Source organism: Phoenix dactylifera, unplaced genomic scaffold, assembly GCF_009389715.1.
Source record: "Phoenix dactylifera cultivar Barhee BC4 unplaced genomic scaffold, palm_55x_up_171113_PBpolish2nd_filt_p 000294F, whole genome shotgun sequence".
Classification (NCBI taxonomy): domain Eukaryota; kingdom Viridiplantae; phylum Streptophyta; class Magnoliopsida; order Arecales; family Arecaceae; genus Phoenix; species Phoenix dactylifera.
Window position 1 is genome coordinate 152,756 of NW_024067773.1, and position 17,274 is coordinate 170,029.

Sequence of the window (17,274 nt, forward strand, 5' to 3'; positions counted from 1 at the left end):
ACCTTGTCTTTATATGCACCTTTTTCTCTCTCTTCAATGCGAAAATAATCGAAACATACCCATCAAACAAGGGAGCATTTAGAGAATCACTTCGTGTTGCGTGTGCATGCATGGCCCTTCACGAAGGGGACCGGTGGCTTGCGTGTTTCAGCGCTCGTAAAGTGGGCCTCTCCAATAACGGCACCCCCAACCCGGTGCCAAACTTATCAAATAAAAACGCCCTGGGATCGGCGTTAACGGCTAACTGGGAACTTTGGAATCGTCAATACGAACGGAGCGTATAAAGGATATTTTCATAATTATAGTCTTTGTTTTTTTTTCTTTTTCTTTTTGGGATCCTTCCAACGTGCTGTCTTTCGATTTCAAATCCTTTTTTCTTTGCATTAAAAATAAAAATTGATGGGAGGTAAAATGGATCGTCCTACTCCGAACCATCCAAACCCCGCCGAGCGAGCCGACCACGGCCAGAGAGCGAGTCAAGAGGCCCGAGCCGACCTCCACTAGACGACCGAGCCGATCTCGCCAAGCATATGTCGCGGCTATCACCTGTAGCAGCCTCACCGCGCCATACTTTGCTTGATGGCCACACTATAACGTGCCAACCAAGGCCATACCCTGCTACACCTGCCAGGGGTCATACCCTGCTACACCAACCAGGGGCCATATCCTGCCTGCCAAGGGCCATACCTCTGCCACCGAGGCACTCTGGTAAGAAATATAAAAGAGGCCATGAAAAGGTACTCCAGAGGATTCTCGACACTCTGCCTCCTCCCGGGGGAAATAAGGGACTTTGGCTCCCAAAACAGGACCCTCCAAAAAACTCTGTTAACTTAGTCATCGGAGGCCTTCGTCGGAGTCTCCGGTGAAGGCTTTGTGCAGGCACCCCGAACAGCAGGGAGGTGGCACCCTTTCTTCGTCATGGCTGGCATCTTCGTGGAGGCACCTCGGAGCACCGGAGGTGGCCCTTTTCTTCGTCCTGGCCGGCGTCCCCTCGACTCCCTTCCAGCGTGGTCGCCCTTAGTTCAACCACAACATTTGGCGCTAGAGAAAGGGCCTGAGTCGTGATCATGAAGTTGAGAAGTCAAACAACTTCTAATGCATCGAGCTGCTGGGCACCAACTCCCGGCATCTCGCTCCAAAGCCCACCCCTCATGGTACCGGTGGGTCAAATCCTTCGGGTCTTGCCAGAGCAGCTTAATCTACTCGCCCAATGAGTCCAAACACTCACTGCGGCCATTCAAGGCCTGCAGTAAGCGGGAGTCCAGCCTGCATTTTCGTAGGCGAATCCTTACGCGGCACCCCCAGTGTCACTCCCCCACCTTATAACGCACATAGGCTGACAAAAGAGAGCGTCGTCATCACCGAGCTCGGTCCCTAGGCATGAGAGCCACATGCCGAGCCGCAACAGGAGCCCCGCCCGTTGCCGAGCTCGATAAGAAAGTCAAGGAGTTGAAGTGAAAGATCCAAACGCTCTGAGAGCCATGGATCCCGCATGTCGATGGCTCCTCGACCTCGGAGGGCAGCGATGCAAACCTCATCCTCACCAACTCAGATGGAGTGGTAGTAGAGCAGGCCCGACGAATTGAGTGCCAAACGAATTGAGTGCCAAACAACTTGGTATCTCATGCACGAGGGCAAGCTACACCGCTAGTCGGTTGCATCGCCACTCCTTGAATGCCTCCGCCCCTCAAAAGCTGGCTATGCATTGAAGGAAGTGCGCTAATGAATCTACAATGACGTCCCGGTCTGGGCACTGGGACGCCCTATAGTGTCGATCGCGGAGCCACAGGTTTCCTTGACTGCAGGTGTCTACAGTGATGTCCTGGTTCGGATACCGGGACGCCCTGCAATGTCGACTGCGAGCCACAGGATCTCTCGGCTGGAGGTACAATAACGCCCGAACCAGAGCTCGGGGTGCCCTGCAGCGTCGACCGTGAGCCACAACCTCCCTCAGCCGCAGGCACAATGACGCCCTGACCAGAGCTCGAGGCGCCCTACAGCGTCAACCGCGAGCCACAGGCTCCCTCGGCCGTAGGCACAATGACGCTCCGACCAGAGCTCGAGGCGCCCTGCAGCGTCGACTGTGAGCCACAGGCTCCCTCAGCCGCAGGCACAATGATGCCCCGACCAGAACTCGGAGCACCCTGCAGCGTCGACCGCGAGCCATAGGCTCTCTCGGCCGTAGGCACAATGACGCCCCAACCAGAACTCGGAGTGCCCTGCAGCGTTGACCGCGAGCCACAGGCTCCCTTGGCCGCAGACACAATGATGCCCCGACCAAAGCTCGGAGCGCCCTGTAGCGTCGACCGTGAGCCACAGGCTCCCTCGGCCGCAGGCACAATGACGCTCCGATCAGAGCTTGGGGCTTCCTGCAGTGTCGACCGCGAGCCACATGCTCCCTCGACCGGAGGCATAATGACGCCCCGACCTGAGCTCGGGGCGCCCTACAGTGTCGACCGCAAGCCACAGGCTCTCTCGACTGCTGGTACAATGACGCCCCGACCAGAGCTCGGGGCGCCCTGCAGTATCGACCGTGAGTCACAAGCTCCCTTGGCCGCAGGTACAATGATGCCCCAATCAGAGCTCGAGGAGTCCTATAGTGTTGACTGCGAGCCAGAGGCTCCCCTTGGCTGCAAGTATAATGACGCCCCGACTAGAGCTCGGGATGCACTGTAGTGTCGACTGTGAGCCACAGTCTTCCTCGGCCGCAAAAAAAAAAGGAAGGTGCCATGACCGTAGCTCGTGCGCCCAAGTTGGAGCCTAAAAGGATCTACACGGTCGAAAGGCATCAAAACTCACGACTTTCTACCTAAAGGGTGCTCTAGCAAACTACAATGCGAAGGCTAAATGGGGTCTCGACCTTAGTCCCTGTGTAGAGGCCCGACGCAGGCCTAATGTCCGACTTCAGCGCCTAAAGTGCGCCAGCGGATGAGCTCGGAAACAGTGAGCTCTTCATCGACCTAACAAGACCGTCTTATCCTAAATCTAAGTTGGAAGCGAATACCGAGCGCAAAAATCCAATACAAGACGTAAATTAAGATAAGCTCAAGCACTTGACAAAACTTTAGAACGCAGTGCCAAAAGAATGTACTTTATTGATATCAAAAGGCTAAAGGCCGAGTATAAAAAATGCCGACCTTGAGGTCGGATTGAATATAAGAATGGTTGAGATAAAAAGAAAATAGAGGGTAAAGCTCAGGCGGCCTGTGCAGTCTCAGGCCCGACCTCGGCAGCAGCCCTAGCTCCAGCTTCATGGGCGGCCTCAGCAGGAGCCTCAGGAGCATCTCCGTCCACGTCGACAACGAGCTTGTGCAACTCAGCCAACTCGCCCACTTCAGCCGTGACCGCAGACCCGGTGGCTCCACCCAAAAGCGGACGAAGGCCGCTGAAGTTGACCTCAGGGCAGAGTCGCTGCGCTTGATTGCAGCAGTTCTCAAACCCTTGGATTAGCCCATCAGTGGCCTCCTCTTCCAACTTGTCCAGATATGCCTTAGACTGGCGGTAATTCTGGACGGTCTCTCAAACTCGCTCCTCGGCCGACCTAGCAGTTGCTCGGCTTTGCGCTTCTGGCCAGCCAGTACAGCCTCGAGCTTAAAAATCCGACCTTCGGCGAATTGGAGTGTCGAACGAGCTTGGTTGCGTTCGAGCTCCGCCTTCAGAATCCAGGCGAGCCCGACCTCAATCTGAGCTTCAGCCATCTTCGCCCTCTTCTCGGCCTCTTGCTGCCATTGCTTGGCGGCCGTTGCTTGGGCCTCGGCCTCTTGCCTCAGTCGCTCGGTGGCCTCCACTTTCGACCAAGATGACCTCACCCGATCCGATAGTTGATCGCGGCGTTCACCAACATGTCAATCACATAAAGGTGCTGACACAAGAAACAAAACACTAGCCGAAGTCGAGCATCAGAAAAATATAAAAGTAAGAGTATGATATTACTCACCATGACACCCGCAGAGTATGCTTGATCGACGAAGCCTTCGAACCCCAACTGCTCCAGCGGAAGACCTCGCGAGCGACATTGCCAGAGTCAAGGGCCCAATTGTCCTCGAATAATTGATGCCCGAGTAGGAACGGTGTCCTCCCGGGCTCGGAGGGAGCGAGATCAATTCTTGAAGAGCTCGGGGCCCTGGAAGAGGTCAACACCCTAGAAGAGACCGGGACCCCAAGTCTGCTCCCCAACTCAGGACCCAATCTCCGCAATCAGATAACCTTGCGGGCCCTCCGAGCGCCGCCTCCAGCTGCAACAACCGTCTGGTCCACCGTGGCTCCTCCTTCTACTCCTTCAATCGACGGGGGCAGCTCAGCCTCATGAGCATGCTCGCCCCGCGTAATGCTGGAAGAAGGTGCGACCCTCAGCTTCTTTGGCATCGACTCAGGCCGAGCTCCACCCGAGGCGACCACTCTCTTATTATATCGGGCCATCAAGGTCTCGTCATTGAAGACCGTTTCTATAATTTCTGACAGTAGAAACTCAGATGAGGGTCAAGTTTGAGAAAGAAGGAAAGAAAAAGAAAGAAAAAGGATTGCATCGCCCTTTCCCTCGGGATGAGCCGAGCTTAGGCCGACATTCACCAAAACTCCTTTGCTGAGCAGGTCGGGAAGCTTCACAGTTCCTCCCAGCCGGAGCAGTCCGTCTAGAATTTCTTGCTCAGACTATGACAACTTGGGCGCTTTATTCTTCACCACGGCCAGCGGCGAGCCTTAGGTCGGGTCAAACCCCCACAATCGCTCGGAGGTAATAAAAAAGAATTTGTCCTTTCACCCATGAATGGAGGAAGGGGCACCTCGGAAGAGTACGTGGCCTCCTCGAAAGAAGAAGTACCACTATCCTTGGTCTGCGTGGCTAGCCTTTAGCACAAAGCAGCCTCAAAAGACGTTTACCGGGTGGAAAAATCGTGAGCCAGGCAAAGTGAAACAAGCCTATGATCATTCTCTAGGAGTTCAGAGTGAGCTGCGTAGAAACAAGACGATAAGTCGCGAGAAGCTCATTTACAAACCCATGAAGGGGGAACCTCACACCAGCTCGAAGCGTCTCCACATACGCTCCAATCTGGCCTCGAGGAGGGTCGGACACTCGAGCCCTAGGCCCCGAGAGTTCAAGAATGAACTCGCGCGGAAAGAAGAACTGAGCCCGGACCAAGCCCAGCTACTCTTCAATCAGACTCGAACTGACCCTGTTCGGACCATAGTCCACCTCAAGCTCGGCCTCCCCTGCATCCGGAGAAGCCCAAACTCGGGATGGACCCGCACTAGGCTCAGAAGCTCTAGATGGCGAGCCCATTGCAATCAAGGGCTCCGCCTCGCTCACAGAATCAAAGAGAAAAAGACTAACTCTCTGAGCGACCAAAAAGGGAAGAGGACACCTACCTAAGATTTTGCCGGAAAAGATAACCAGAAAAAAAGCAGGGTCGTCGGCAACCGAAGACAAAGGAGAAAGACCCACCACGAAACTCACCGGAAATACCAAGAAGGCTCGAAGAAGAGCTTGAGGACGATGGCGATGGTGGCTAGGAAGAAGAAGAGCGAGGGTGATGGAGGTCGAATAGGGGCCCTAAGGCCCCCCTCAAGGTTTTATTTAGTCTACCTCGACGACTCTGATCAGCCCACCTGGGCGGCCGAATGGCCAGATCTTGCCACATGGCAGGCCTAGAGGCTCCCTCAGCAAATCTTCCTGTATCGCGGTGTTAAAGACCGGTCATCATGATGGTCGCTTCGGGAGACGGGGCATTGATGATTGGCCCCTCGTATACTGTTAAGTAATGCCTCGAAAGGGAGCGTGCACGTAACGCATTAAAGAGCTCCCTCGATCACCTCAGCCTGGAACGACATGCTAGCTTAGAATGACGTGGCAGCTCAAACCACCCAAGCTCGGCCTAAAACCACCAGCTCCAGCAACTTAAGAGGTGCGCCCTACTCAGCCCTCATATCTTCACAAACATCTGGCTGTATCGCAGAACGATCGACGACTTGATTACTTGCTTCGCTCGAGCCAAAGAACGACTCGAACTCGAAAGTCGAGGGGCAAATGATGGGAGATAAAATGGATCGTCCTACTCTGGCATGGAACCACCCAAACCCCGCCGAGCGAGCTGACTACGTCCAGAGATCGAGCCGACCTCGGCCCTGCCAAGAGCCAGGCTGACCTCGGCCCCACCATGAGGCCCGAGCCAACCTCCATCAGAGAACCGAGCTGACCTCGCCAAGCATATGCCACGGCTATCACCTGCAGCAGCCTCACAGTGTCGTACTTTGCTTGATGGCCACGCTATGACGTGTCAACTAGGGCCATATCCTGCTAGACCTGCCAGGAGTCATACCCTGCTATACCTACTAAGGGCCATATCTTGCCTGCAAGGGGCCATACCTCCGCTACGGGGGCACTCTGGTAAGAAATATAAAAAAGGCCATGAAAAGGTACTCCAGAGGATTCTCAATACTCTCCCTCCCAAAGGGAATAAGAGACTCTGGCTTCCAAAATAGGACCCTCCAAAAAACTCTGCTAACTTAGCTATCGGAGGGCCTTCGTTGAAATCCTCGACGAAGGATTTGTGCAGGTACCCTGGACAGCAGGGCAGCACCCTTTCTCCGTCCCGGCTGGCGTCTTTGTGGAGGCACCCCGGAGCATTGAAGGTGGCCCTCTTCTCCGTCCGGCCGGTGTCCCCTCGACTCCCCTTTGGCAGGAATTTCAACCACAACAAGAATCTTCGAGTTGTCCTTGCCCCTTTGGCTCTATGAGAAAAAAGATTCCGGAATCTCTCCCTCTCCTAGCGTTTCCAATCCCGGACGGAAGTTTCCACCCTGTCCTTTCCCTTTTGCATTTCTTGGATCCCTCTCACATGCCATCTGTTCGATGCCGAATCCTTTTTCTTTCCATAAAGTAAGCATTGTCCAGCTGTCCTTCCCCTTTTGACTCGCCAAAACTGTTAATTTAAGAAGGATTCCTGAATCACTCTCGTAGCGTTTCAAATCCGGGACGGAATCTTCCACCTCTCCAAGAGTATGCTTTCTTATCCTTTCTTTCTTCCACTCGACTGTTTGTTGCCTTCGTCTTTGTATCTGTTTAGACTGCGGGAACCCTTGGTATTTACTTCGTATTTTTTGTTTTTTTTTCTGGTTTTTTTTTTTTGGTCTCGTTGGATTTTCTCTGTGAGCATGTTTTTTGTTCTGAGAAACCTCTGTTTTGCAACAAAAGATCGTATTGTTGTTTGTTTTAGGTGGGTCTCCTCTGGTTTCCCTGGTGTTCTTTGTATGAGTTCTTGAATCTTGTGAAGAAGAGAGACTGTGTTTGATCTGCGTTCTTGAGTGGCGGCCACGGCATAGAGGTACGGTTTTTACTCCTTTGGTGTCGGAGAGATTGATGAGGTTTCTGTCTCCTTTGTTCTTCCCTCTCGTCTCTTCATTTAGGTGTTTGAATCTTTATGTTTGATAAAGTTCTTGTAATACGAGCAGACTCTCTGTCTCAAGAATCCTCTGCTATGAAAAATTCTGGATTTTTTTATTTGGTTGCCGGTGATGTTCTTTTGGTCGGTCCTCAAGATTCCTTCAGTTGTTTTATCCTCTGTTCCCTCTCATCGGTTCCTCAAGTTCTTGATTTTTTTTATCCTCTGCTATTTTTCTTATTTGTCGTGGGGTCCCTTCAACCTGTCAATGAAATTCTTGTAGTGTTGCTTCAGCCATTCTTTAATGTATAAATTATTATACTCCTTTTGTATCTTTGTTTTTAAAATTTAGGTTTTCTCTGCAAACATCCCCTGATTTTAGTGCAAGATAGAATAAGGCGCGACCTGGTTTGTTGAGTGGGCTCGAACCTTCACATATTGCTATGCATGCTTTATTAGCAATATATATATTTTTTAGGGGCATCGTCCATTACTTGTTCTCAACTTATTTTACGGTAAAGGGGCCTTTTTCCAGCTGGTGTCTGTTTTAATTGGTAAAACTTTTGTTTTATTTGTAGTTTATGAATCCTCTTATCAGTGTGGCACCTTAGTCTTTTGACTTTGCTTTTAAGTTTTTCCTCCGAGAATTTTGGCTACAAGGAGCCTTTCAATTGCAAGACAAAATTAATTTTTTTTTTTATCTCTGAATGTATAATTCCTTTGGCGTATACTTCCCGTTTTTCTGCATGAGAATCTCTCTGATAATCAAAACTCTTATTGGTGTACTACACACGAAATTTTGTTTCATTTTATTGTGTATGTGGATATTACAATGATTGAAGTGCATGAGGAAATTAAATATGGAGAAGCTTTCTGAGTGAAGTTGGACTAGGGTTACGAATAATGACTAATGTGACGAATAAGGACTTAATTATTCTTTTTTTTAGTTCAGAGATATTTTTGGTGATATATTTTTTCTTTTGGACATTGATATTGATCTGCTCTCATATTCTTTACTTTGATATGGATACATGCATCCTTTTTACGAGGTTACCCTAATCAGTATTTCTAAATTATTTAATTTGATATTATAGAAGGCAGGATGTAATTTCAGATGCTGATATGCCTGTCGATTTAGTGATCACTGATATAGCTACTAGTGTTATATTTTCCTCAGAGAGAGAGAGAGAGAGAGAGAGAGAGAGAGAGAGAGAGAGAGAGAGAGCAAATGGCTGGGTAGAAGAAAGGCATATAGATATGAAATAGAATTCTGGCCATATTTTATGCAAGAATTCTTCATATAAATCGAAAGCATAAAATTTATATATGCAAGAATTCCTACCTGTTAATCTGATATTTGTAGTTTTTACAGTTTTGTCAACTTTTTTTTTTTTAGAATTTAAATTATCAACTTTATGAGCATGCTCATTAGTTAAGTATATGAAATATGCATCATTTTATCACCAGCAGCATGTGGGTTTTGAATAGCATTATTTGTTGCAAGTTCCTTGAACCGGAGACAGTAATCTAGCCCTTGTTTCTTCTCAATCTGCCACATTATGCTATCAGAAAAGTTATGCCATGCTGTTTTAATTTTGTGCTCTTTTTCTTCTTTTGGTGCTTTTAAAGGAGTGGTTGAAGGGAATCGATCATGAGTTACCAGACTGAAACCAGTGAAGCCAGTAGAAATGAGGTGCTTTATCTAACCCTCAAGTTTCTGCTAAGTTGTTCCAGGCGACTTCTACTCAAAAAGAAGTGGAAGCAATGTGCAATTCAGTGATTGTTCTGCAGAAACCACTAATTACTTTCCACAAATGAACAGGGCAAGTACATAGCAATGATCATCTGCTGGCTTCTGGGAAACGGATCCCTTTTCGCATGGAATAGCATGTTAACAATTGAAGATTACTATATTTACCTCTTCCCCGTAAGCACCTATTTCCCATTTTCACCATCACCTTGTGTCATTCTGTCACTAGTGTCTTTTTGTGTCATTCTAGCCATATAATAATTCTCATTTATATGCACCGTGTTCTGTTTTCTGTCCTGTTTGTGGTATACCCATATTCCTGAAAACTACCTTGCTGGGAGATACCTGCCCATTTGTTGATGTTTATTGTTTTGATCAATTTCAAGGTATGTTGATTTTATGTTCCCTTGAATCAGTTCTGATTGGGCATCCTTGTCATGTATAATATCATTTTATGTTATACTAAATTTGTTTTTACTTTGTATAATGTGTTCCATTACGAGTTGTCAGAAGAAGGAATAACAAGCCAGGAACTGATGTTCAGAATCAAATCCTAGGATTTAAGCTATGAAATTTGAATAAAATCAAATTGGCTATGATGTATGTAGATAACTTTCCAGCTTTACTTATTTTAGCATATCAGAAACCAAAAGTTTAGTGTTTTTGATGTATATTGTTGGGGATGACATATGGATTACGAGCTTTATTTAGTTTGGAGACAGGAAGGAATGCCATTTATTGGCAAATTAAATATTGTTGTTTTTCATGGCTAGAAATACATGAGGTATATGTCCAGATAATTTATGCTAGCATGCAAAGTTCGAGTGAATCTATTCTATCCAACAGACAGTGTAAGGTGTTAGTTGATGTGGAACAATTCTTCATTGTATCACTCTAGCGGTCATATGTGATTTAGGTTATTGTGACGATTTTTAGGGACTACATGCTTGTGCTTAACTTGTCCATTTCTACCACTAATCTGTTGAACAAAGCTACACGTCTAGCACATTTACTATATGTTTCTGATAATGCATACAGCTGAGTATTAATCCCATGAAGGCTGGGTCAGCTTTGGGGAATCTATGCAGAAACGGTCCGAATAGATTCTAATATTTGTTGCTAAACTGACTTCAACATTCAATAACTAGTGCCATTAAACCTGACTTTGTCCAACTTCGTGACGAGGTGAGCTACCCAAAGTGAAGTTTTACCTCAAGCCATCATCTAATTTGTGTAATGAAGCTGAAATTATCTCATTCAGGAATAGTATATATATTTGTAATTAGACTTTGTTGTTGCGTTATTATGCTCAAATATGTGTTTTTCAATGCTCTAGGAGAATGTACTGTATGAAGTACTGATGCAAAGTTTCTGATCAATGAGCGATAGATGAATTCTTGAATAAATTACCTGTAGATTTCTCCTATTGCAGAGGTACCACCCCACAAGAGTGCTTACACTTGTTTATCAACCTTTTGCCCTTGGGACAGTTGCAATACTAGCATATAATGAAGCAAAGCTCAACACCAGAAAACGCAACCTAATTGGATATACTCTGTTCTTCTTAAGTTCTCTGCTCCTAATTGTGGTACGTATCTATTATTTTTGAAATAAGTAAATGTGATCTTTCCTCAAATTTTAAGTGGTTACCATCAAGGTTTTCTCAAATCCAGTTGATGACATAGCATGTTTCAATCGTAGTTGGATGTGGCAACATCTGGAAAAGGTGGGATTGGAGTCTTTATTGGTGTATGTTCTATCAGTGCAGCATTTGGAGTTGCTGATGCTCATGTTCAGGGGGGAATGGTTGGTGATCTGTTCTTGATGTGCTCAGAATTCAATCAGGTAATCCTTCTACAAATTACCTTTCTCAAATTTAATTTTCATATGGAGCAGCATTCTCACATTCATGAGCCTTTTCTCCTTGTAAAACTGCAGTCCTTCTTGGCTGGCTTGGCCGCATCTGGGGCACTAACCTCTGCTTTGAGATTAATAACAAAGGCTGCTTTTGAGAACAGCCAAGATGGTCTTCGCAAGGGAGCAAGTGCGTATAGACTTTTAGCAGATCTGTGGTACTGATAAGTAGAGAATATATCATCCATTTCATTTTATACTTTAATATTTAGACCATTTGGTTCTGCAAATTGAAACTTGAATTTTTTCAGTAAGTTTAAATTACATGAGGCATTCAGATAATTTTAACAGCACATACTCTAGTGACCCAAAAGTTATTTTCTCAATCAATTCCCGGATTATTATTTGGCTTCTCAGACTATATTAAATTAAATCCTCACCTCCTATTGGAGTAACAACTGTAACTGTCTAAGAATTCAAAGTTACTCAGACTAATTGCAGTTCACATACTATTGAAAGTAGTTTCTTAAGTTTCATAAGTAGAACACCAATTGATTCATGACGTCCTTCAGGTAATGAACCCTGCAATACACACAAATCTCTCAATGAGATAATCATGCTCCCTTATCGTGAATTGAGCATCGATTATATCAGCTAATTATCATATCAATTCCTGTCTCACCTGGTATCTTTTGACAGGACAAGGTTGATATGTGTCTTCAGGAATGTTATAAATAATTGTTATCTAACTTCCCCTTGCAGTGATGTTCTTCGCGATCTCAGGATTTTTCGAGCTACTCTCTGTGCTACTGTATGCATTCATCTTCCCCAAGGTGCCGATTGTGAAGTACTACCGTTTAAAAGCAGCTGCAGAAGGATCTATGACAGTTTCTGCTGATCTTGCTGCTGCTGGCATCCAAAAGCAACGTCATCAAGGAGTCCGTATCTTGTTGAGAGTTTCATGGCTATTCAAAACATTTAATTTGCAAACTGGTTTCCTTAGAAACAAAACATTTGTTTCCACATTAAAATAAATATTTCTTGCAGGCTGAAGAGGACCCCAAACTCTCCGAGCGTTTGACAAACAAACAGTTGTTATTGCAAAATATAGATTATGCAATTGATGTATATCTGATATATGTTTTGACATTGTCAATTTTCCCTGGATTCTTGTCTGAGGATACTGGGTCCCACAGCTTGGGTTCATGGTAAGTGTTTGTATCAGTAGTCTATCATGATCTGTCAATATTTTCAATTCATTGAGATTTGGTAATAAATGTAGGGAAATCCATGCTTGCATAGTTCGTTATAGTTTACATGCAATACGTGTTACCTCTGAGCAGGTAGCAATCATTTCCATATTTTTCAAATTTTTTCTTGCATTTCAGCATAATGCTTCTTACAACACTTTAGGATCTTCATTTGCCTGGAAAATTATATTTTTTTCTTTGGAACGAAATTGACCTGTGAAATATTATGCTGAGTTAATGATGTTCTGATTTGCTACCTTTTCAAAACCTGGAGGTCAGAATAAAGGAAAAACTTAAGGATCTTAGTATGTTCCATGTAGTTTATGAAATATGAAGCCTTCAAACTTTATCTACTATGGCTGACTGATGTTGCTCACTATTTATCTTGTTTGTCATTTAGGTATGCTCTTGTCTTGATTGCTATGTATAACGTGTGGGACCTCATAGGGAGATATCTACCTCTTTTAAAATGGCTCAAGTTGACGTCACGGAAAGGTCTCATGGTCGCAATTCTTTCACGATTCTTATTCATTCCAGCATTCTACTTCACAGCAAAGTATGGAGACCAAGGATGGATGATTATGTTGACATCATTTTTAGGACTCAGCAATGGTTACCTTACTGTCTGTGTACTTACTGCAGCCCCCAAAGGATACAAGGTAAGTAATTTTTTTCCCCAAAAGGAAACAGAATGTCAGTAAACTCCATATTGATATCATATGCATTAAAGTTTCTGCAATGCAAAGTGTTGAATTAAATCAAATATTTTAAAAATTTGAAAATTAAATTAGTCAACGGCCAAGTGGCAAGCATTCGCGCACAAACAAGGAAGCAAACATGGAAAAATTCCCAAAGAAAGTAGGCCATCACAAGTGTCATGCATCCAGCACAAGAGCAAGCATGGAAAGGCCCCTCGAAGAATGGAGAAAACATGGACGGCCAAGATGCAATAAGCCGAAGAATCAAAGGAGCACAAGAAGACACATCATCAATCCGCAGGAGGGGAATCTTCTTTTTTTGACGTGCCTGAGCCTATATAAAGGGCTCTAGGGATCATTTCAAACCATAATCAAAATTTTCTCTTCTCCCTGTTCCAAGAGTCTAGATAAAAAAGGCTCTAGGGATCATTGGGGAGGAAAGAAATAAAAAAAAATTTTTTATCATAATTTTTCTAAGTTTCTTTTGAGGTATCTGCAAGCGTGAACGTGCTCTTCTTTCTTTCCTGGAGGCGCACTGACGGGGAAGACGTGGTTCTGTATTGGGTCGTCGTATCTCTAAGAGATCTATGTCAGCAGACCCGTGCGTGGCATAAACTTTTCTGGGACAACGCATCAACGTGTTTCGATCTACAGGCCATCTTCTATCTCTTTCTTCATTTTATTATTATATTGTCAAGTTAATTATTTGCTAGTTTATTCTTCTTATTTACTGTTTTTGAATATTATAAATATTTAATTATTGATTTATCAATGATATTTATGCATCTAGACTAACAATCCAGGAAAATTTATGTACTGGTAGCACGAGATTTTAAATTGTAACATTTATTATATATTTTGCTACATAATTGTAAATTGTTATATTTTAGTTGTTACACATTTATGCTAGCTTTACTTTAGTACTTAATTTTCAAAGCAAAATATTAGATTGCTTAACCTCCAAGAGGTTTATTAATACCTCCATTTGGACTCCTCATGGAGTAATTTCTAGATTTCATTCAAATGAAAATTCGGAAATTGGTTAATTCATAGGAGCTAGCTTAATATTGCACTTAGGATGAAATTGAACGATATCTAGTGATATTATCTATTGAATAACGGTGTCTAAGAAAAGCTTGTCAAAAAGGCATACGTGCCTAAGAAAGGCTGGTACTTAAGTGAGCCAAGTGCTCCACCACCGTTCTGGAGCTAATCTGGTTGTTATTCTTTAGATTTTTCAACCAGACATCTAAAGTTTAAATTAGATATCGGTGCAATAATTTGAAATAAACCTTTTCATTTTCATGTGTCAAAACTTTGTTAAGCTACAAATCAATCTCTTTCTATCAATGGCTTCCCACACATCTGAAAACCTTAGTGCTAAACCTAAAAAGTTTAATAGTCAAAACTTTAGGAGGTGGCGGAATCAAATGCGGTTCTGGCTCACCACCCTAGGCTTGATTTCAGCCATTGGTGAGAGCATTACTAAAGTCAGTCATGGGTCTAACCCATTTGCTTACCTTCCTCATTTGATTTTCAGCATGTGCCCTGCATGAGAGAAGTTTGAGTTTGAATTTCTTCCCCATGTGGCTGATTAGGAAGTAGTTTCAATTATCCCGCAAACAAGCCATGTATGGCACATAAGTCTTAGGTCTATACAAGAGTGTCATAGGCATTTTGTGAGAAAATATCTTCGATCATTATATTTGCTTTTTAATGTACTTGAATTTAATCCCAAAATCAGAACTTAAGAATAATGACAAATGTGAGATATGTGTAGAGGCCAAATTACCTAAGAGATCCTTCTACTCTGTAAGTAGAGATTCTGATCTTCTTAAACTCATACATAGTGATATATGTGACTCAAGAAGAACCTCAAGGGGTAGAAACAAATATTTTATAACTTTCATAGATGACCTTTCTAGATATCGTTACCTTTATCTTATCAAAACTAAAAATGAGGTCTTAAATAAATTCAAAGTCTATAAAGCAGAAGCTGAAAACCAACTAGATAAAAAGATTAAAATCTTAAGGTCTGATAAAGGAGGTGAATATACCTCATTTGAGCTTACCCAGTTCTGTGAAGAACATGGGATAATTCATGAAGTGACAGCTCCTTATTCACCCCAATCTAATGGAGTAGCTGAGAGAAAGAATAGAACCTTAATGGATATAGTTAACTCTATGTTAATTAGTTCAGGTGCACCAGAAAATCTTTGGGGGGAAGCACTAGTAACTGCATCTTATATCTTGAATAGAATTCCATTCAAACATAATGATAAAACTCCACATGAAATTTGGAAATATAAAAAACCTAACTTAAAATACCTAAAAGTGTGGGGGTGCTTAGCTAAAGTAAAAATTTCAGAAAATAAAAGAAAGAAAATTGGACCCAAACAGTAGATGCAATATTTATAGGATATGCAATTGAGAGTAATGCTAATAGATTTTTAGTGTTTAACTCTCAAATAAATGAAATTAATAACAACACCATAATGGAAGCAAAAGATGCAATCAACTTTGAAAGTATATTTTTCTTTAAAATAAGGATAAATGATCAAATAAATACCAATAATAATTTAGGGACTAATTCTAGCAGAACCAGATTTAGAGAAGAAGAAGAACAAAACTGAACCTAGAAGAAGTAAAAGAACTAGAGTTGAAAAGAACTTTGGAGAAGACTACTACATATTTCTAATAGAAAACTCTCCTACTTCTTTAGAGGATGCCTTGAAATCTCTAGGTGCCTTCTTCTGGAAGAAGCAATAGATAATGAAATGCAATCCATAATCCAAAACCACACTTGGAAATTGGCAGACCTACCCCCAGGAAGTAAACCCATAGGGTGTAAATGGATCTTTAAGAAGAAACTTAGACCAGATGGAACTGTAGTCAAATATAAGGCTAGATTAGTAGCCAAAGGTTTTACTCAAAAATTTGGGATTGACTTCTTTGATGTTTATGCCCCTGTAGCTAGAATCACTACCATTAGGATCCTTGTTGCCTTCGCTTCCATTCATTAGCTGGTTATACATCAAATGGATGTTAAAACCGCTTTCTTGAATAGGGACCTAGATGAAGAGATCTACATGAACCAACCCGAAGGTTTCATTGTCCCAGGTCAAGAGAAAAAGGTATGTAGGTTGATTAGATCTCTTTATGGTCTAAAACAAGCCCCCAAACAATGGCACCTTAAATTTGATGAAATAATCTTAACTAATGGATTTAAAATTAATAACACAAATTAATGTGTATATTATAAAAAGAAGAATAACAAAATTATAATCTTATGTCTATATGTAGATGATATCCTAATTTTTGGAATAGACTTAGAAATTATTAATGAAGTAAAACAATTTTTATCTCTAAAATTTGATATGAAAGATTTAGGAGAAGCAGACCTAATCCTTAATACTAAAATTATGAGGAATGAAGATGGAATAACTTTGTCCCAAAGCCACTGTGTGGAGAAGATTCTTAAAAAGTTTCATTACTCTGATTGTCATCCTGTATCTACTCCCTATAATCCATCTCTTCATCTAAAGAAGAACTTAGGTGATCCAGTCAATCAAAGCTTGTATGCCCAGATCATTGGTTCTTTAGGATTGTTTGCAAATTATACCAAAACTGATATTGCATACTCTGTGAACCGACTCAGTAGATATACTCACAATCCTAATAATGATCATTGGACTGCTCTAGAAAAAATTCTCGGATACCTTAAGGGTACCATATCTCTGGGATTACACTATTGTGGTTATCCTGCTGTTCTGGAAGGCTATAGTGATGCCAATTAGATCAGTGATACAGTTGACACCAAATCCACCACTGGTTTTGTCTTCCTTTTAGGAGGTGCAGCTATATCATGAAAGTCTATCAAACAAACTGTTGTGGCTAGGAGCACCATGAAATCTGAAATGATTGCCCTAGATACCACTAGCATTAAGGTCGAGTGGCTTAGAGATCTACTGATAGATTTACCTCTTGTGACTTCACCATTACCTTCTATATCTATTCATTGTGACTGTAGATCTGCTATGGATAAATGCAATCAAGAAAATGCAAATGTGAAAATGAATAGGCACTTGAAAGTGTGCCATAAATCATTGAGATGCAAATTAAAGAATAACTTGATTGCACTAAATTTTGTAAGATACGAAAGGAATCTAGCTAATCAGCTTACCAAAGGATTGTCTAGAATAGTGCTTCTAGAGTTGTCGAAGGGGATGGGGCTAAGCCCATAAGTAAAGTCACCACGGTGGTAACCCAACCTGAAAAGGTTCAATGGGTAGAAACAAGCTAGATAGGTGACTAATGAGGAGCACTATTTGTTTTTCCCATCCTTA

General features: G+C 43.2%; 1 protein-coding gene across 9 annotated transcripts in view; it reads left to right on the forward strand.

Moving 5' to 3' along the window:
* The first annotated feature begins 6,444 nt into the window (after positions 1 to 6,444).
* LOC103724017 (equilibrative nucleotide transporter 3-like) overlaps positions 6,445 to 17,274 on the forward strand; it is a 36,477-nt gene continuing 25,647 nt past the window's right edge. For 2 of the 9 annotated variants that reach the window (XM_039117981.1, XM_039117980.1), the window contains exons 1-10: positions 6,982 to 7,077; positions 7,212 to 7,319; positions 9,006 to 9,069; positions 9,199 to 9,303; positions 10,559 to 10,714; positions 10,828 to 10,971; positions 11,065 to 11,170; positions 11,743 to 11,918; positions 12,028 to 12,188; positions 12,631 to 12,889. In XM_039117981.1, the coding sequence (XP_038973909.1) occupies positions 9,028 to 9,069; positions 9,199 to 9,303; positions 10,559 to 10,714; positions 10,828 to 10,971; positions 11,065 to 11,170; positions 11,743 to 11,918; positions 12,028 to 12,188; positions 12,631 to 12,889 (1,149 nt within the window). In that variant the 5' untranslated portion in view covers positions 6,982 to 7,077; positions 7,212 to 7,319; positions 9,006 to 9,027. Of the gene's footprint in view, positions 7,078 to 7,112; positions 7,320 to 9,005; positions 9,070 to 9,198; positions 9,304 to 10,558; positions 10,715 to 10,827; positions 10,972 to 11,064; positions 11,171 to 11,742; positions 11,919 to 12,027; positions 12,189 to 12,630; positions 12,890 to 13,021; positions 13,306 to 13,458; positions 15,294 to 17,274 lie in introns of those variants that run through there. The other 7 variants (XM_039117975.1, XM_039117977.1, XM_039117982.1 and 4 more) reach the window with 7 other exon arrangements.